This window comes from Hemitrygon akajei, chromosome 13, assembly GCF_048418815.1.
Source record: "Hemitrygon akajei chromosome 13, sHemAka1.3, whole genome shotgun sequence".
In the NCBI taxonomy this organism is placed as follows: domain Eukaryota; kingdom Metazoa; phylum Chordata; class Chondrichthyes; order Myliobatiformes; family Dasyatidae; genus Hemitrygon; species Hemitrygon akajei.
The window spans coordinates 28,121,395-28,139,652 of NC_133136.1; the positions used below are offsets into that span (position 1 = coordinate 28,121,395).

An 18,258-nucleotide genomic window follows, 5' to 3' on the forward strand; every position below is an offset into this window, starting at 1 on the left:
CGAGGAGCATATTGGAAAGGTGCAAAGATTTTGGAAAGGTGCAAAAATAACAGGGTTGTTATCATGGGTGACTTTAACTTCCCTAATATTGATTGGCACTTGATTAGTTCCAAGAGTTTAGACGGGGCAGAGTTTGTTAAGTGTGTCCAGGATGGACTTCTGTCACAGTATGTTGACAGACCGACTAGGGGGAATGCCATACTAGATCTAGTATTAGGTAACGAACTGGGTCAGGTCACAGATCTGTCCGTGGGTGAGCATCTGGGGGACAGTGATCACCTCTCCCTGACCTTTAGCATTATCATGGAAAAGGATAGAATCAGAGGGGATAGGAAAATTTTTAATTGGGGAAAGGCAAATTATGAGGCTATAAGGCTAGAACTTGCGGGTGTGAATTGGGATGATGTTTTTGCAGGGAAATGTACTATGGACATGTGGTCGATGTTTAAGGATCTCTTGCAGGATGTTAGGGATAAATTTGTCCCAGTGAGGAAGATAAAGAATGGTAGGGTGAAGGAACCATGGGTGACAAGTGAAGTGGAAAATCTAGTCAGCTGCAAGAAGACAGCATACATGAGGTTTAGGAAGCAAGGATCAGATGGGTCTATTGAGGAATATAGGGTAGCAAGAAAGGAGCTTAAGAAGGGGCTGAGAAGAGCAAGAAGGGGGCATGAGAAGGCCTTGGTGAGTAGGGTAAAGGAAAACCCCAAGGCATTCTTCAATTATGACAGGAGTGAAGGTAGGACCGATTAGAGATAAAAGTGTAGGCTGTGGAAATGAGCGAGGTCTTCAATGAATACTTCTCTTCGGTATTCACCACTGAGAGGGAACTTGATGACGGTGAGGACAATATGAGTGAGGTTGAAGTTCTGGAGCATGTTAATATTAAGGGAGAGGAGGTGTTGGAGTTGTTAAAATACATTAGGACGGATAAGTCCCCGGGGCCTGATGGAATATTCCCCAGGCTGCTCCACGAGGCAAGGGAAGAGATTGCTGAACCTCTGGCTAGGATCTTATTGTCCTCGTTGTCCAGGGGAATGGTACCGGAGGACTGGAGGGAGGCGAATGTTATCCCTTTGTTCAAAAAAGGTAGTAGGGATAGTCCAGGTAATTATAGACCAGTGAGCCTTATGTCTGTGGTGGGAAAGCTGTTGGAAAAGATTTTTAGAGATAGCATCTATAGGCATTTAGAGAATCATGGTCTGATCAGGGACAGTCAGCATGGTTTTGTGAAGGGCAAATCGTGCCTAACAAGCCTGATAGAGTTCTTTGAGGAGGTGACCAGGCATATAGATGAGGGTAGTGCAATGGATGTGATCTACATGGATTTTAGTAAGGCATTTGACAAGGTTCCACACAGTAGGCTTATTCAGAAAGTCAGAAGGCATGGGATCCAGGGAAGTTTGGCCAGGTGGATTCGGAATTGGCTTGCCTGCAGAAGGCAGAGGGAGGGAGTACATTCAGATTGGAGGGTTGTGACTAGTGGTGTCCCACAAGGATCTGTTCTGGGACCTCTACTTTTTGTGATTTTTATTAACGACCTGGATGTGGGGTTAGAAGGGTGGGTTGGCAAGTTTGCAGATGACACAAAGGTTGGTGGTGTTGTAGATAGTGTAGAGGATTGTCGAAGATTGCAGAGAGACATTGATAGGATGCAGAAGTGGGCTGAGAAGTGGCAGATGGAGTTCAACCCGGAGAAGTGTGAGGTGGTACACTTTGGAAGGACAAACTCCAAGGCAGAGTATAAAGTAAATGGCAGGATACTTGGTAGTGTGGAGGAGCAGAGGGATCTGGGGGTACATGTCCACAGATCCCTGAAAGTTGCCTCACAGGTAGATAGGGTAGTTAAGAAAGCTTATGGGGTGTTAGCTTTTATAAGTCGAGGGATAGAGTTTAAGAGATGCGATGTAATGATGCAGCTCTATAAAACTCTAGTTAGGCCACATTTGGAGTACTGTGTCCAGTTCTGGTCGCCTCACTATAGGAAGGATGTGGAAGCATTGGAAAGGGTACAGAGGAGATTTACCAGAGTGCTGCCTGGTTTAGAGAGTATGGATTATGATCAGAGATTAAGGGAGCTAGGGCTTTACTCTTTGGAGAGAAGGAGGATGAGAGGAGACATGATAGAGGTGTACAAGATATTAAGAGGAATAGACAGAGTGGACAGCCAGGGCCTCTTCCCCAGGGCACCACTGCTCGTACAAGAGGACATGGTTTTAAGGTAAGGAGAGGGAAGTTCAAGGGGGATATTAGAGGAAGATTTTTCACTCAGAGAGTGGTTGGTGCGTGGAATGCACTTCCTGAGTCAGTGGTGGAGGCAGATACACTAGTGAAATTTAAGAGACTACTAGACAGGTATATGGAGGAATTTAAGGTAGGGGGATATATGGGAGGCAGGGTTTGAGGGTTGGCACAACATCGTGGGCCGAAGGGCCTGTACTGTGCTGTACTGTTCTATGTTCCATGTTCTATGTTTTGTCTTATTATGCTCAGCTCATTTGCAACAGATTGGAGGTGTGATTTACTGAACCAGTTTAATTACATACCTCATAATTCAAGTCAGCCCCTTCTATAATATATTGATCTCCTATAACTTACCTTCACAATGTCATTAATTAGTGAATAGCGGAAGACCCAGTCAAGATTAATACTTTCATTTTCAAGTATATCCTGCAATGACAAAAATAGGAGCCTTTTAATTTAAACTTATGATCTTCTCTCATTTGTAATGAATCTGCAATGATATCTATTCCTTAAATAGATATTTCATGCCAACATATTAGAATAATTTTTGAAATGTTTTCTCTATCTAAATGTTGTTTTTAAAACAAAGCCACTGTCAGCATGGTCTGAAGATATTGCAATTTAAATCTGCAGCCTTTGGCTTATGTTGGCATTCAGGAGCAAAGCTGAAGAAATTGACCCCAGTTTGCAGAAAGCTTCAATGAGATTGGAGTGGGTATGGTGGACGATGATGATGAAATGATTTCACTGAGCTATGCAAAAATATCATTAGGACTACTAACTACACTTAACAGCAATAAATTAATTTTTCAACAATTATAACTAAAGTGCAATGAGAACACTGAAATAATTTGATATTCAGTATATTCTCTGTTTTTTATAGTCTAGTTATAGAACCACAAAAATGCATTTCTGGAGACTGGATGGCTTACAACTAAAGCACAGTTGTGTAGCTGATCAGAAAAAGAAACAACAATAAAGTCACTTACTAAGATTCTCAATTTATGATAGAGAATAATTACAATGGGTGCAGCGGAACAAGCAAATTGAAGGGAGGATGGTGTAGGAAGTCCTCATTTACTGATGAGGTCCTGAATATTATGATGGATGCTCTAACGAGTGGAGAAGTGCCCTCTGCAGGTCAAAAGGACCACCCATCATAAACAGGGTGTCCAGAGAGCAAAGGGGCATTATATAGGCGTCAGCATTATCTGTCCTAACTTGCTATTCTTTGTCATATTTGATAAGGTGCTAATTTAAACAATTATTGCAATACTTTCAGTAATATAGCTGCACTTTACATGGGAAATATTTACCAAATATTTATATTGTGATGCATAGTGTAAATGACATTGGTAGAGAAAGTCTTTTTGATAAATATATTAAGCCAGTAATATAATTTTCATTGATATTTACATGGTGCTACTCAATGACGCAAACTTTACAAATCATTTTGCTTAAATAAAATTCATCACTGAAACTTGTATGACATCAGCTCCAGACCATTAAATAGAACTTAAATTTATAATAATATATTTGTACAGATGAAAACAAAATACAGAAAAAAGACAAACTTTAATTTTTCCCTTTAGTCAATTTCTGATCTGTATTAAAATAATTTTCAGGTAATACATTACTTTTTTGTATAAGAAGCTGGTCAATAAGCAATTGAATGCCAGTTTCTGGGTGTGAAAGGTATAATGGCTTGCGAATGCCAAAGGCTAGTAGATCATACGAGAGTGTGTGACAACACTTGCCATTTGGTACAATTGCAGTTGTTCTTTGTGTTAAATTTGTCTGTCATTATTTGGCCCATTACTGAGGACACATCAAACCTATTCCAAATTTTGCTTTGGTTAACTAATGCCATTTCAGATTTTATGATTTATATTTCTAACATTTGATTAAGTTTTATTTTATTGCTCTTATACTAAAATACTACTTTCTCTGTATCGCTCACCTTTTCTAAACTGCTTAGATTCTTTTTCTCTTCTGGAAATACGCTAGGTATTTTTTTTTAAACCGCTGCAAGAATCTCTTGGCATCACCTTAAGTAATCAGTGCCTTTTCTGTGAAGCTCAGAGCACAAGTCTCAATTTACACACACTATCACTCCTTTCAGTATCTTCCAATCTGGCTCTATTCAGCAAAATCACTCGAACATGATATTTACTCCAATTTAATGCTTCAGTTCCCATTAGTAACAATTTTCCACCTTCCTCATTTCTAAATTGCTTCTATTTCATTTCAGCCATGAAATAGCATTTCTTTTAAGCATTAATATGATTTTACTTGTTCTATAAATTGTAACTTTTTGCTTAATTTTGTCCTAACTTATGTACGCTTCCCCAAATGTTGGGGCGCTGGTAGGTTTCTGCTATGTTCTTCCTCCTTCCCCCCCCCCCCCCCGCCACTTTAAGCCAAGGGTTGCTGACTTTTCTTTAATGCTATGGACCAATACTATTAAACAAGGGGTCCCCAGACTGGGAACCCTTGTTTTAAGCACTGATGTTTGGCACTTCCTTGTTTTTTTTAAAAAACTGCTTGTAACTAAACTCAAAGTAATTCCATGTTCCTCACCTCACTGGTCCATGAATTATCCTAGGCCTGGTTCTTAACTTTTCTTAATAGCCTTGTTTGTAAACAGTCCTACTGATGCACCATCAATAACTCTCTCTGAGATGTGAAGGCAAGATATCAGCTTTTATTGACTGGAAGAAAGAACAAGCAGTGGTTGACCACCATACTACATCCTGGAGACAGAGAGGCCGGGCTCAGGCCTCAATCGCCTTTATACCGGGGTCTGTGGGAGGAGCCACAGGAGCAGTCAGCAGGGGGCGTGTCCAGACAGGTATATGTAGTTCACCACACCTACCTTATAAGAATATAGGGGCAAAGGATCAGGAGTAGGCCATTCAGCATTTTGCTACTTTCCAACATCTATCATTACTTGTTGCAAATATTCTTACTGACAGAGTCTCCACAGCTATCATCTACCCTGTTAAGCTCATTGGAATGTTATATATTTCTTTGGGATCACCTTTTGTTCTTTGAAAATGAAAAAAGCATAAGCTCATCAGGTCAAAGCAGAATCACTCTGAAAAGAGAAAACTGTGCTGTATTTCAGAAATTATTCCTTCCTATTAATATTTCTCTCAGCTTGGTCAAATTTATGTTCATGTGGCCTTAAGTTATTTTGGTGATTTCTCAAAGCCTCTATGTCAACAAGATCAAGGAGCTGATTATTGACTTTGTGAAGAGGAAACTGTAAGTCCATGAGTCAGTCCTCATCGAGGGATCAGAGATGGAGAAAGTCAGCAATCCCTCAGTGCTATTATTTCAGAGGATCTGTCCTAGGTTAAGCTAAGGGGATTGCCATCGCAATGTGGTGTGCCTCCAATTTTTCAGATGGGTGATGCCTTCATATGAAAATGATTCATTTCCTTTCAGTTCAGAATAGAATGATTTTTCTGCTTGTAGATGAAAGAAAACAAACTACTAAAGCTGCAACTTAATATCGTCCTTGTTAATGCACTTATTGGGGATGACTTATGCAAGGTTAAATTACTGGAATACGGTTTAAAGTTTTATACTATTGATCCAGAGACACAGCTTGAATCTCAACACAGCAGTGGTGAAACTTAAGTGCAAGTAATCAAATAAACCTAAGAAGAGGAAGAATGTTCTTGTCTCGATTGTATACAAGGATTTTAGTAAAGCCTGCTACAAGATCAGTCATTGTAGGCTGATCCAGAAGATTAAAGGACATGGAATCAATAGTGACTTGGTAGGTTCCATGTAAAATTGGCTGAGCCATAGAAGATAGAGTGCTGTTCTGCAAGGATCAGTACAAGGACCTCCAAATTAATTGGATGAAAATGCTTGGACTGAGTAGCAATTATCCAAAATGACAAAAACGATCTGAACTGTAGATAGCGAGGAAGGTTGTAAAAGGGTTCAGCAGCATACAGACCAGTTGGAAATACAGGCAGAGAAATGGATGATACTGTTTAAACCAGACAAGCAGGACACTTAGGAACACTTGTGTACAGAGGTCGAGGGAGCAAGTCCATAACTCCTGCAAGTGGCAATTCAAACAGCCAGCATTGCCAAGGAAGGAAGTATTGGGGGGGGAGGGAAATGTCAAGGGTAACTTTTTTTTACATAGACAATAGACAGTAGGTGCAGGAGTAGGCCATTCAGCCCTTCTAGCCAGCACTGCCATTCACTGTGATCGTGGCTGATCATACACAATCAGTACCCCGTTCCTGCCCTCTTCCCATATCCCTTGACCCCGCTATCTATAAGAGCTCTATCTAACTCTCTCTTGAATGCATCCAGAGACTTGGCCTCCACTGCCTTCTGGGGCAGAGCATTCCACATATCCACCACTCTCTGGGTGAAAAAGTTTTTCCGCATCTCTGTTCTAAATGGCCTACCCCTTATTCTTAAACTGTGGCCTCTAGTTCTGGACTCACCCATCAGCGGGAACATGCTTCCTGTCTCCAGTGTGTCCAATCCCTTAATAATCTTATATGTTTCAATCAGATCCCCTCTCATCCTTCTAAATTCCAGTGTATACAAGCCCAAGTGGCCAAGTGGTTAAGGTGTTCGTCTAGTGATCTGAAGGTCGCTAGTTCGAGCCTTGGCTGAGGCTGCGTGTATGTCCTTGAGCAAGGCACTTAACCACACATTGTTCTGCGATGACACCTAATGCCCTTCCCTTGGACAACATCGGTGCCGTGGAGAGAGGAGACTTGCAGCATGGTGGTGCAGCATGGAAGACTGCCGGTCTTCCATACAACCTTGCCCAGGCTTGCCCCCCGGAAACTTTCCTAGGCACAATTCCATGGTCTATCGAGACTAACGGAGGCCTACACACACAGAGCCAGATATATTAGGGATATTTAAAAGGCTCTTAGATAGGCACATGGATTACAGAAAAATGGAGGGCGATGTGGGAGCGAAGGATTGGATTGATCCTAGATTTGGTTAAAAGGTCGGCACAACATCATGGGCCAAGGACCCTGTACTGTGCTGTAATGTACTGTGAAGATAAAAGTGTAAAGGAGTTCAGGGGAAAGGCTGGTGCAAAGGAGGCTAGATGGCACCTGAAATCACTAAGAATGTGGATTCATTCAGATCAGAGTTCTAGGGAAGAAAGAAAGGAGAAACGCGTGTTGATCCACCCAGGTAGCAAACAATGTGGATTGTAAAATAAAGGTGAGGGGGTGGCAAAAGGGTGGTGCTCATAGACAAAGGATTGCATTGGTATAGCATCCTGGTAATTTGAGCACTTCAGCAGCTGTAAGTCCCAATTAGGGAGGTTTTTTTCCACTTCCCATTTCAAATACTTCAATAATGGACTCCTCTGTGAAAGAAGTTGCTGCACTCTTGTCAAGGATGCACAATTACAGACAGTGTTGGTTTCATACACAACATATAAGCAAAAGGATTAAAACAACCTCACATTACTTAATTTCCTGCCCTTACCAGCACCATACAATATCCTGAACAGATCTGTGCATGCTGGGCCCAGACTAAGTGACCAGAATATTTGTGTTCAAGTCTGGATGGGGCAGTCATATAAAAACATCTTAGTCTGAGGTCACATAATAGTTAGCTGCGATCCTATGTTTCTGACATAACGAATATGGGCAAAGCCAACAGCATCCACTCTGAACTTGTAAAGGCTACAAAATGCATTGCAAATACAGTAATGGTTTCATATACATTTAGAGATTTGATTTAGCTCAGTGGCTCTCATACCACTTGGTACCTAAAGCAGAACAAATTAAATAACCAGGAACCACTTTGGAATGCCAAACTTTTTTTTTCATTTTCTCTTTCTGTACAGTTTATAATTATTATTTTCCCTTCTTAAAGGAGGCATCTACTACTATCAATAAGATAGTTTGGTACAATACAGAAGCAATATATCCAAGGGACACGAGAGCACAAGAAAATAGGGGAAGCAGGCTACCAGGTCCATCATACTTGCCCTGTCATTTGATCTAATCATCAATGATTTATTCTGGTCCCAACTTCTCTTCTGTGCCAGTTTCTGTAACCCTCAATTCCTCCTCCTACTTTGACAGTCTCCTCTAGTCAAGGATAACTCCTTTACTCTCCAGTTTTGAAGCCCTTGGCTGATTAATGAGGACAACCCTAAGAATGCCAGCCGCTTTCTACATTAAGTGGAAAGTAGATGGACAGCTAGTAGCTGGTAGCTAGTATCATTTTGAGAGCTCTTTCTCCACCATGTATGATCATAGGACTGAGGGCCCAAAATTCACAGGAGTCAGTGGGAATATTGCATTTCTTCAAGTCAGCCTTGAGTACTTCTTTGAAGTTATTTTCTCTGTCTTACTAATAATCTCTCCCCATAACAGAACTTGGAATTGAGTGTCCATTTCGGGAATCTGGTGTTAGATATGCGCACACACTTAAACTGTGAATACCATTGATTATACTGGACAACAAAGATTCTGCTTTCTGAATATATTGGGGATTGTATTTTATTTGAAAATATCTTATGGATTGTGGGCTGCTGATCATGAGAATTGCCATGAAAGTTCCTTATCTTGCACCATTATTTTGGAATCATCTATATATTTTTATTTCAATTCATAAATCACATCAATTAAAGTATTGCCCTCATTGTAAGTTGAAAAGTTTTCAGTCTTGTCCAGGCATACTTTGGGTTTCCAGGATGACCCACAATGGCATCTTTTTATTGATTCTTCAGTGTTAAGCCTGAAAGCTGTGCTGTTACATGACATTATGTCCACCCTTCAATACCCTTCAATTGGTTATGCAGTACGCATCAAAGGAAACTGCTGAAATTTGGAAGTCGCTGAAACACGTACAGTACAGCAACTATAACTGGAACATCGGTATTGATCTGAAAACAGTAACACCACTACTGTGAATGCAGCTCGGATACACCAAGTACTGTTGTTTCATTTGTGAACAGGATAGCCATGCTAAGGAATCTCATTACATCAAAAAGGATCGGCCTTTATAAGCAGTTGATTTCAGGGCATAAAAGTGTGGCACAGAAAGATATTTTTGCCTCCTCCTCACTTAAAACTGAGGCTTGTTAAAAAAATTTTTGAAAGTGATGAACAAAGAAGGTGAAGGATTTCAATATTTGAGAAAGATGTTTCCCAGAATAACTGAAGCCAAGATAAGGAAGCCATTTTTGTTGGTCCGCAAATTGAACAGGTCACCAATGACAGGCAATTCAAAGTACCTCTAGTGGGACTGGAGAAAATCGCATGGAAGGCATTGAAGGCTGTTGTTGAAAATTTTCTTGGCAACTACAGAGCACCAAACTATGTGAAGCTGGATGACAACATGCTTCAAGCATACAACCCCATGAATGCAACGTGTCACTAAAGATTCATTTTCTGCATTCCCATTTAGATTCTTCCTTGTAAATCTTAGTGCTGTCAGTAACGAGCATGGTGAAACGTTTCACCTGGTCATTGCGGTCATGGAGAAAAGGTATCAGAGCAACTGGAATCCATCAGGGCTGGATGACTATTGTTGGACACTTAAGCAAGAAGCCTCAAACACTGAGTACAAGTGAAGAATATCAACAGAACAGTTTTAGCTTGAACTATTGCAAAGGATCAGTACCATTATGCAATTAAATGCATCATATTCAATAACAGTTCATTTCCTGTTTCTCCAAATTCCTATGTGATACAAGTAATTGGAATTCACATTTATGTTCAGCTTCCAGTGATCTATCATAACTACAAAACATTCATAAGGAAGTAACATGTCTGAAAAAAAATTGCCTTCCAGTGATTATTGGTTGTTTAGATTGCCTTCAACTGTATGCTGGCCACTTGATGGCTGATAAATAAAATTACATACATGCCTTATTTTCCTTGAATAAAATATTCTTACATGACTGATTTTTAGAAGTCCACCTTAAAACATAGATAAAATAAAAATTCACCCTTCTTTTTTGTTTTCATCTATTTCTATCTCCCATAACAACCCAGACCACTCATTTGTGCTAATCAACCCTTTCGTCACTTCCAGGTTCTGTTATTCAGGAGTTCTCCTGGAAATTCAGCCAACTTTTACCCTCCACAAACCTCAAAGGGCCTTTAACTCTGACTATCACACACTAAGCCCCATTCACAGCTGACTCCTGTTCTAGCTAACAGACACTGGCTTTCTTTGTGAGGATGAGAAAAATATAAAATTCTCATTTATTTTCAAATATCACCATAGCTCTTCCCTTCCCTATGTCTAATCACCAGCCCTGCAGCTAACATTTGTACTGGTCTCTCATTCATCCCTGATTTGTACAATCATGGACATCTACAGTGTGTTTTCAGTTCTCCAGGCTTTTGGGTATGTAATTCTCTCCATAAGTTTCTCTATTAATTCATCTTCTGGTAATAAAAAATCAGCTCAATCACTTCAATATATTTTGATTTTCTTCAGTTTCATCTTTAAGTTTCATTCTTTCTACCAATGAGGATTTAGACTCTCTGCTTTAGAATTCTGTTTACTGCTGCAGAATTCCTATTAGCTGTTCCAACAAGCCTCACTTTCTGTATTCATTACTGCTGAGCACAGTTGCAATGAAAATACATTTTTTAAGCCAGATCAATACAGATAAATTTAGCCAAGGAGAAATTCCAAGTTTCAAATCTTTCTTTCAATAAGCAGTGGAGAATCTGTGGAAACAGAGAAGCAATATAATGTTGTTTTGAATTCTTTAACCCTGAAACTAATTTCAGCTGGTACTCGGATATATAAAATGAAAAAGATTCTTTTCTGCAGAGTGTCACCAAAGATAAGCATAAGCAGAGTGATCTTTAATACATTTCAGGGAGAAATCACACTCAATCAAGAAATTCAGCTTAGACAATTAAGCTAATTTCCATTTGGCTATTCCTCACCTGATCTCTATTTTCAGTTGTACAACATACTTTTTGTTTCTAAATTCTAACGATTCAAAGTCCAAATTAAATTAATTATTGAAGTACACACAATATATGCCACCATATATAACCCTGAGATTCATTTTCCTGTGATCATATGCAATAAATCCAATAACCATAATAGAATCAGTGAAAGATCACACCAGTGGCGTGACAACTAGTGTGCAAAAGACAACAATCTGTGCAAATACAAAAGGAAAGCAAGAAAAAAAGAGTTGGAGACCTCTTTCCAGGGACAGAAGGGTTCCTTGCGGCAAAACAGGACCAGGTGGTTAACAGAAAAATTATCAAAGGTACATGATAAAAGGCCAACAAATTCAAGCCAATAAATACATAAAATGTCATGAAAAACCAGAAACAATCCAGCACATTAAAGGATCCTGTAGCAGTTTAACACAATCTGATTACTTACACAGGCAAAAACAAGTGAAAAACATCATTCACCAAAATCTTGGTTTAAAATACAAAATCATAAAATAAACCATATCTTACTATAAATCCAAGCCTGATCCAGTTTTAGAGTCAGAATCCAACAAACTATATTATGAGCATTCTGTAATTACAAATGGCACAACCCACAATTTTACATGGTTTACAGTGGCTATGTGGCTTGACAGTTTCAGTAAATACAATGCACCATGTTTGCAATGGGAGTGGAAAGTCCATGTTTCACTCAATTCTGAACTCCACAGCCGGAGCTCAGTGTGAATCAGCAGCAGTAGATTTGTCACTGCTCCAGTCTTTGGGGGAATAATAATAAGGCAGGTGCTGCACTTGAAGTCAAAATCTACCAGGAGCATCATTAAAATTGTAAATTCAACACTTGCATCTTTCATAGATACACTCACATTTGCAGTTCCATGAAATCAGTTGATGAGGCCAGGTTTCTGTATCTACATTCCTCCCCTCACCACTCCTTTTGCAGGCCCCTCTCCTAACATGGTCTTTTAACAGTTCCCCACTAGCAAAGACCTCTTCAAACTATTGCTAATTACATCTGATATGTAGAAAATAATTAAAGGAATGTGGTCAGGATTTGAGGACCTGTGTTATAAGGAAGGTTGAAAAGATTAGGACTTTATTCCCTGGCGTGCAGAAGAATGAGGAGAGATCTTCAAAATTATGAGGGTTATAGGCAAGGTGAATGCTTGTAGGCTTTTTCCCCTCAGGTTGAGTAAGATTGGAATGAGAGGTCATACAGGTGTTACGTACCTGTGACACATAACAGTGGTGTACTTGTCACGTGACAGGTGTTGACGCTATACTGGACTTGAGGTAATGGTCTTGTGATGGTGGAGTAACGTCATTTTCCTGCCAGTAGAGGTCATGTGACAGTTTTTTTTTACAGGGTATAAAAGGAGGACCCCTCCCTGTGAGGAGGGGCAGTTCGTGGCTGGATTTGCCATGTTGACTTCATGCCACTGTGTGATTTAATGTTATGATGCAGTTTAGTTGAAAGATGGAGTTTTATTTAATGCCTAAAGTTTAAAAGGTCATTGCCAGCAGTTTCTTTATAATACTGCTAGTTAAAAATCAGTAGAGAGTGAAGATTGGAGTTCGGGAGTTAAAAGATCGAGGAAAGTTGATTTCGACGGTGAAACAGGTTCAACCTTGTTTGATCCTCATTCGGAAGGAATTCATTGACTGTCCCCGTGTTAATCCCTGTGAATAGCAGAAAGGATTGGGAACAGTTTTGTAAAGGAAAGGTCAGTGCCTTTAAGCCATTTCATTTTCCATCTTCGTAAACTCTTCCGTGGGAAAAGTATAGTTCGACTGGGAATCGCAACGACACGACGTGAAAGAGAATTTAAATCGTCTAAAAAAGTCTCTCCCTTAAATGGACTGGAAGCATTTTGAACTTTTGCAATATTACTTAGAAGAACTGTTTTTGCAACATCGCTTTAAAAACTGTTTAAGCTTCATTGCTTTAAGAACTGTTTAAGCTGCTGCACAGCAGCTGATTTCCAGTTACGTTAGTGATTTGTTTACTTTTGGGGGTTTGTTTTTCAGTGTTTAATAAATGTTTTAATTGTTATAAAAACCCCTGCCTCACTCATATATTTATTGTTGCTGAATCCGTAACACAGGTCGTGTGAAAGGTGAACTACTGGACTTCAGAGGGATCTTCTTCAACTAGACAATGGTGCAAGTGTGGAATGATGTGGCAGATGCAAGTCAAATTGTAATATTTAAGAGAAATTTGGATAAGAGTGATATGGAGGACCTTAGTCTAGTTCAGATAGATTCAACTAGGCAGAAGATCATGCTGCCGTGGACTAGATGGGCTAAAGAGCCTCTTTGTGTGCCAGAGAGCTCTATAAAAATAACAGAATGTAGAAGACTTACTTGCATTTACCCTTTAAGCAATATGAGTGACCTCATTCAAGGGATCGTGGTCACAATGCATAAAATAGAAAGACCTAGATTCAAAAACAAATCCAAGCCCACAATTCAAGACTGGAATTCTTTAGCTCTTGGACTCAGTGGTTAGGCCAGAGTGAGGTCAGATAAGCTGGCATCTAACCTCCAGCTCACCTCTGAATTCTGCTTTCCGATGTACAGACATGGATGTCAGAGATGAGCTTGTCCCAACATTGCTGTTACCCAGCAGTTTCTCAGAAATTGCCAACTGAAGTCCAGTTCATTCCACCCCTGTTTCACAAAAGCATTAAATATAATAGCATACTATGTTGACAATGTGAATGATTTCAGTTACAGTCCCTTCAAATCAAGTTTCACTTGCAACCAAAAGTTATGTATCATTTTCCATTGAATAACAGTTCTTACCTTAATAACCCATTAGCTATAAGTGATTCCTCAACAAGTAAAAACTGAAACTAGTAAAGTGATTTCTTGCAGCAAGCTACATCAGTGACCAAGTAGCTATGCTTCAAGCAAAATTGCTATAATCTCAATGGTGTCACCATCTTACCTGAAGACTTCCTCGAGGACAGTATTCTGTCACAATGCAGATATTTGGGCTATCAATGCAGGCTCCAATGAATCTTGTCAAGTGATTAAACTGCACATCCTGCATCTGTAACAGACAAATTATTAGAAATACTTGAGTTCACGCACAGAGTTGATAAGATAGTTTCTGAAGACGCTCAGAAATTTGCATACTTACATGTTTTAATTCAAATAGCACTTGCCTGGTGAGGTCAATCCTTTTCTTATTCACATGCTTTATTGCAACTAAATTACCCTGAAAATAAAGATGAATATTTTAGTATTTAAGTTGCAGTGGCCAAGATACAATAATTAAATCTATTGCCAGCGTCAAAACTTTATTTAGAGAAATGGGAGGAAATATTTTAAAAGTATTTTATAGTTTTGAATAAATGATACAAATAATAATCTGACACTATTTACTTCCATGTTGTATTACTTACATTTTACAAACATTTTATTCATATCAATATTGGAACATTAAATCCATTTAACAACAGTTGAATTGTCCAACAGCGTGCAATGGATTAATTCATAAAAAGTTTCCATTAGCTCAGAATCTGCTCATGACTAGTATGCAAGGAAAATGGATTTCAGAAGTCCTTGAATGACAACACAGATGAGGAAAAAGAGGAAGAAGAAGAACCAGAAGAAATTAAAAAGGGAGGACTTTCTGAAGACATAAGAGAAGCCCTGATACAAATAATGCATGAATTAAAAGCAATAAAGACTACGCTTGATAAGGTTGTGAAAAAACAGGAGAAAACAGATAAGAAAGTTAAAAAGCTGGAACAAATAACGGGAGACACCATTGATAGAGTGGACAAGATGGAAAATAATATCCTTGCCTGGACATCAGAAAGAAAACGGTTGTTGGAAAAAGTGGATGTGCTTGAAAATTTTAGCGGACAAAACAATATTAAGATTGTTGGTCTTAAAGAAGGTATAGAGGGAGAAGATCCAATAAAATTCTTTCAAAAATGGATCCCGGAGACTTTGGAAATGGAAGAAGGAAGTCAGTTAATTGAAATCGAAAGGGCTCATAGAGCTTTAAGACCAAAACCCCAACATGATCAAAATCCGCGATCAATCTTAATAAAATGCTTAAGATATCAAGATAAAGAAAGGATCCTGAAGGCGGCTGCTCAAGATGCCAGAAAGAGAAATGGGCTATTGATGATAGAAGGGAAAAGAGTTCTTTTCTATCCCGACATAAGTTTTGATCTTTTGAAGAGGAGTTAGGAATTTAACCCAGTGAAAAAAGTCTTATGGGAAAAGAGTTACAAATTTATATTATGCTACCCAGCAATGCTGGTAATTTTTTTGGATGACGAAGAAAGAAGATTTTTTACTGATTATCGGAAAGTGGAGGAGTTTGCACAAGAACTTTCAACTATTCGCTAGATACAATAAAGAATTTATGGAAGCGAAATGGATTAAAGATGAAGACTGAAATTGGGAATGGATTTGACGGATATGTAAGGGTAGAAGAATATACAAATATATTTTAATTATATGATAGCAGGGGAGGAAGGTAAAAATTTGAGGAATATTAATCGGGAGTAGTGATATTAATTTTTTTCTCTTATATATATATTTTTTGTTATGGGGAGCTGGGGAAGCTTCTGATCGATTGCTACGGGATTCACGTGTGTAATCATGGTGATTGCCATGACCCGTAAAACGGAGGGGGGTAATGTTGTGATTTTTTCCATTCACAACATTAGTAGGGGGGTATGTTGTTATCTTTTTCTTTATAATCTATCTTTCTTCTATTTTTCTTTCTTTGCCTGGATGATTGGGGGGGAGACGCATAGCAACATGAAAAATTTTAAAGAGATTCCCCAAGGTACTATGAGAGTTGAGATATTATGTACTGTTATAGATTGGAGTAACCTTGTTAAAAACAATGATTAATATACTGAATTTTTTAAGTTTAAATGTTAATGGGTTTAATGGACCTGTGAAAAGAAAAAGAGTTCTAACATACATTAAGAAAATGAAAGTAGATATAGCCTTTTTGCAGGAAACACATTTAACAGAGATAGAACATCAGAAATTAAAGAGAGATTGGGTTGGAAGTGTTTTTGCAGCTTCATTTAATTCAAAGGTGAAGGGAGTTGCAATTTTGGTTAATAAAACCTTACCAATTAAAATACAAAATGTATTAATTGATTCTGCGGGGAGATATGTGATTATACATTGTCAAATCTTTTTGGAATTATGGACTCTTATGAATATTTATGCACCAAATGAAAATGATGCAAAATTTATACAAGAAACTTTTTTGAATTTGGCTGACGCACATGATAAATTATTAGTAGGTGGAGATTTTACCTTTTGTCTAGACCCAGTTCTAGACAGATCGACTGCTATTACAAAATCAAAAGTAGTAAAACTAACTTTATCATTGATGAAAGATTTAAATTTGATTGATATATGGAGAAGAATTAATCCAAGAGAAAGAGATTATTCATTTTATTCAAATAGACATAAAACTTATTCAAGAATAGATTATTTTTTATTATCAGCGAATATTCAGGATAAGAGTGAAAAGTATGGAATATAAAGTGAGAATACTGTCAGATCATTCCCCTTTGATAATAATGATAATGATGGATAAGGAGGAATTGATTTACAGATGGAAATTTAATTCAATATTATTAAAACGATGAGATTTTTGTGATTTTATGGAAAAAAAGATTCAAATTTTTTTGGATACAAACTCATATTCAGTTGATGATAAATTTATACCATGGGAAGCAATGAAAGCATATTTGAGGGGCCAGATAATAAGTTATACTTCTAAAATTAAGGAATATATGGTAGAAATGGATCAATTGGAAAAAGATATTGTAAAATTAGAAAAAGAATCTCAAAGATATACGACAGAAGAAAAACGAAGACAACTTGTCAATAAGAAGCTACAATACGCTCCAGACATACTGAACAGAAAAAGTAATTATGAGAACTAAACAGAGATATTATGAATTAGGTGAAAGATCACACAAGATTCTTGCTTGGCAGTTGAAAACAGAGCAGGCTTCCAAAACGATAAACACAATTAGAAAAGGTGCAAATAAAATTACTTATAAACCTTTAGAAATTAATGAAACCTTTAAAGATTTTTATTCTGAATTATATCAATCTGAATCACAAAATGATGTTGTTGAGATAGAAAGATTTCTATCACAAAAAACTCTTCCAAAATTGAATTCGGAAGAACAGAAGGGATTAGATATGCCTTTTACATTAAAAGAGGTTGAAGAAGCCCTAGGATCTCTCCAGAGTAATAAATCTCCAGGAGAGGATGGTTTTCCGCCTGAATTTTAGAAAAAGTTTAAAGATTTATTAATCCCTCCTTTTATGGAGTTTCTATATCAAGCAGAAAGAACACATAAACTTCCAGAATCTTTTTCGACAGTGATTTTAACAGTATTGACAAAAAAAGATAGAGATCCTTTAAAACCAACATCATATAGGCCTATTTCTTTGTTGAACACTGACTATAAAATAATAGCAAAAATTTTATCTAATAGATTATCTAAATACTTACCAAAATTAATACATATGGATCAAACAGGATTTATTAAAAATAGACAATCAGCAGATAATGTAACTCGGTTACTTAGTATAATTCATTTGGCACAAAAGAGGGATGAAATGAGCGTGGCAGTTGCTTTGGATTCAGAAAAAGCATTTGATAGATTGGAATGGGATTTTTTATTTAAAGTATTGGAAAAATATGGGTTAGGAGAATCTTTTATAAACTGGATTAAACCCTTAAATACTAGTCCCAAAGCTAAAGTAGTGACAAATGGCCAAACTTCAACACCAAACTTCAACTAGACAAAGTTGTCCATTATCACTTGCTCTATTTGTATTGGCGATAGAACCATTAGCTGAATTAATTAGAACCGATTCAGATATTATGGGTTTCAGAGTTAATTGGGAGGAATATAAGATTAATCTTTTTGCTGATGATGTTCTGATTTATTTAACAAACCCATTGCATTCTCTTTTAGGTTGAAAGAATATGGGAAAATATCAGGGTATAAAATAAATTGGGATAAAAGTGAAATTTTACCCCTTA

General features: G+C 37.9%; 1 protein-coding gene across 1 annotated transcript in view; it reads right to left on the reverse strand.

Annotated features, from left to right (window-relative positions):
* npr2 (natriuretic peptide receptor 2) overlaps window positions 1–18,258 on the reverse strand; it is a 144,586-nt gene that overhangs the window by 48,666 nt on the left and 77,662 nt on the right. The window contains exons 11-13 of the mRNA XM_073064307.1: window positions 14,344–14,421; window positions 14,149–14,253; window positions 2,599–2,670 (exon numbers count right to left, since the gene is read on the reverse strand). Of these exons, the coding sequence (XP_072920408.1) occupies window positions 2,599–2,670; window positions 14,149–14,253; window positions 14,344–14,421 (255 nt within the window). The remainder of the gene's footprint in view (window positions 1–2,598; window positions 2,671–14,148; window positions 14,254–14,343; window positions 14,422–18,258) is intronic.